Here is a 2,600-nt window from a genome sequence, read left to right as displayed (position 1 = left end):
TGGCCGAGTCCGGCCACCACCTCCAGGACCAGCGCGCCATGGAGATGTACAACGGGCACGGCGCGCTGCTCGGCCACCATTCCGGGGGGTGAGTGCCCGCGGGGCTGGGCTGGCGTTGCCCCACTGCTTGTGGCCACCTTCGGCCCGGCATGTCCTTCCTGTGTGGCCTTAGCTCCTCTCACGGACACATCCTGAGATACGAGGGTAGGAAGATGCTCATTCAGCTGGGTCTGGAGTCCTGTGCCCCAGGAGCATGGGGTGGGTGGGGAGAGGAGTTGACAGGTCTCCTCTGAGATGCAGGGTGCAGAGGTGGAGGACCCCTGTGGGATGCTCTGCTCAGGCTCTTCCTCACCTGCCTGTGGCTTTCAGGTTCGACGACATTGACCTGCCCTCTGCAGTGAAATACCTGATAGCCAGTGACCCCAACCTGCAGGTCCTGGGCGCTGCCTACCTGCAGCACAAGTGCTACAGCGACAGCAACGCCAAGAAGCAGGTGAGCACCCAGGGCCCAAGCAGAAGGTGCTGCCCCCAGCCCCTCTGCCACAGTGAGACACCCGGGGGAGGGCGGAGGTGATGGAGGGAGAGCGGCCGGGTGTCTCAACCCGGCCGGGCTGTCCCCTCGCAGGCCCGCAGCCTCCAGGCCATGCCCAAGCTGGTGAAGCTGTTCAACAGCCCCAACCAGGAGGTGCAGCGCCATGCCACGGGTGCCATGCGCAACCTCATCTACGACAACGCCGAGAACAAGCTGGCGCTGGTGGAGGAGAACGGCATCTACGAGCTGATGCGGACGCTGCGGGAGCCCGACGACGAGCTCCGCAAGAACGTCACAGGTTGGGGACCATGGCAGGGCTGGGCAGGGTCCGGCTGCCCGGGGGTGGCGCCTGGTGTCCCCGTGGCAAAGCTGGAGTGCCGCTTCACGGGGCAGCCTCTTAGCATCAGCATTGTCCACCCTGTCTTGTGGCCACTCCTGGCCACAGGTGGTCAGTGTGAGCTGCCTGGGGAGGGGGATCAGGGTGGACATGCTCTCCAGCCAACCCTGGGACTGAGGATCCCCCTCTGCGCAGGGATCCTGTGGAATCTCTCCTCCAGTGACAACCTGAAGGATCGCCTGGCCCGGGACACACTGGAGCAGCTCACGGACCTGGTCCTGGTCCCCCTCTCTGGGCTGGGGGGCTCAGGGGTCATCCAGCAGAACCCCTCAGAGGCAGAGATCTTCTACAACTCTACAGGCTTCCTCAGGTACCTGCTCTGAGCCAGCTCTGGTCCTTCCGCTGTGCCTAAAGTTTTGGGTGGAAGAGGGGACACCATCTGTGCTGTGGAGGTAGGGAGCAAGGTTCCCAGAGCTTGTTCCTGGGGTTCCCATCCCTTGCAGTGCTTCAAAGCAAAGCCTGGTCAATCCCATGGAAGAGATGTTAGGGGTCTTTCCTGCGGTGGTGCCTGGTGGCAGGAAGGAGGTGGCCGTGGGGAAGCCCTTTCTCACCTTGATGGCCTCACATTCCCTGTGCAGGAATCTCAGCTCTGCCAGCCAGCAGACCCGACAGAAGATGCGTGAGTGCCATGGGCTGGTGGACTCCATGATCCACTATGTGAACAGCTCCCTGGAAGTGGGCAAGTCAGAGGACAAGGTGAGCCCAAGGAGCACACAGGGTTTGGGTGCCCTCACAGAGGGTGCTGGGAAAACCAGCCTGGCTTCATCCAACCTTTGGGAGCAACACTGGTGTCCTTGTGGTGGCTCTGCCCACAGATCCCCATGGGAACTTGCCCCAGGGGATGTGCCAGCTGGAGATGCCCTGGCAGGTGGCACAAGGACTGACACCTTCTTGTCCCATCTCCCCCCCAGAGCGTGGAGAACGCTGTCTGTGTCCTGCGCAACCTCTCCTACCGCCTCTACGACGAGATGCCCCCGTCCTCCCTCCAGCGCCTGGAAGGCCACAGGAGGAACAACAGTGGCATGGTGACTGGGGAGCTGGTGGGCTGCTTCAGCCCCCAGAGCAAGAAGGCACGAGAGGTCAGTGATGGGCACCGTGTCACCAGGGGTGGGGTTGGCACTGGGAAGCAGCTGGCACCGGAGATGACGCTGGGGCGGGGGTGGACGCCGGCCTGGGCTGGTGGGTGGGACATGGGTGAGCTCAGCAGAGGGTGAAGCAGGGGTGTGGGGTGAATCAGGGTGCTGAACCCCTGCTTTGCTGTGCCACGGGGCAAGATGTGGCCAGGGTGACCTGTTGGGTTGTGCCAGTCCAATGGCCGAGGGGAAGGAGACACCAGCAGCGAGGGGTGCTGCAGAGGGGACATCCCCCACGAGGCTAACGGTGCTGCCCCCATCCCCACAGCACTACCTGAACGCGGACATCGTCACCTTCACGGAGGTCTCCAAGGACCCCAAGGGCATGGAGTGGCTCTGGAACCCGCAGATCGTTGGCATCTACAACCGGCTGCTGCAGCGCTGCGAGCTCAACAAGCACACCACGGAGGCGGCCTCGGGCGCCCTGCAGAACATCACCGCTGGGGACCGCAGGGTGAGGGGAACGTCCCCTGGGGCTTGCCCCGCTGTCCCCACCACCTGGCCAGTCGCAGCCCCGCCCGGGGGGGGGGGGGGCCCG

At 64.0% G+C, this 2,600-nt stretch overlaps 1 protein-coding gene across 1 annotated transcript in view; it reads left to right on the top strand.

Annotated features, from left to right (window-relative positions):
• The window catches only part of PKP3 (plakophilin 3), a 13,358-nt gene that overhangs the window by 7,253 nt on the left and 3,505 nt on the right, over positions 1–2,600 (top strand). The window contains exons 2-8 of the mRNA XM_010001477.1: positions 9–88; positions 370–493; positions 626–830; positions 1,065–1,239; positions 1,508–1,625; positions 1,841–2,008; positions 2,331–2,516. Of these exons, the coding sequence (XP_009999779.1) occupies positions 9–88; positions 370–493; positions 626–830; positions 1,065–1,239; positions 1,508–1,625; positions 1,841–2,008; positions 2,331–2,516 (1,056 nt within the window). The remainder of the gene's footprint in view (positions 1–8; positions 89–369; positions 494–625; positions 831–1,064; positions 1,240–1,507; positions 1,626–1,840; positions 2,009–2,330; positions 2,517–2,600) is intronic.

Source organism: Chaetura pelagica, unplaced genomic scaffold (genome assembly GCF_000747805.2).
Source record: "Chaetura pelagica isolate M959 unplaced genomic scaffold, ChaPel_1.0 scaffold587, whole genome shotgun sequence".
NCBI lineage: Eukaryota > Metazoa > Chordata > Aves > Apodiformes > Apodidae > Chaetura > Chaetura pelagica.
This window is presented reverse-complemented; position numbering and strand designations above follow the sequence as displayed.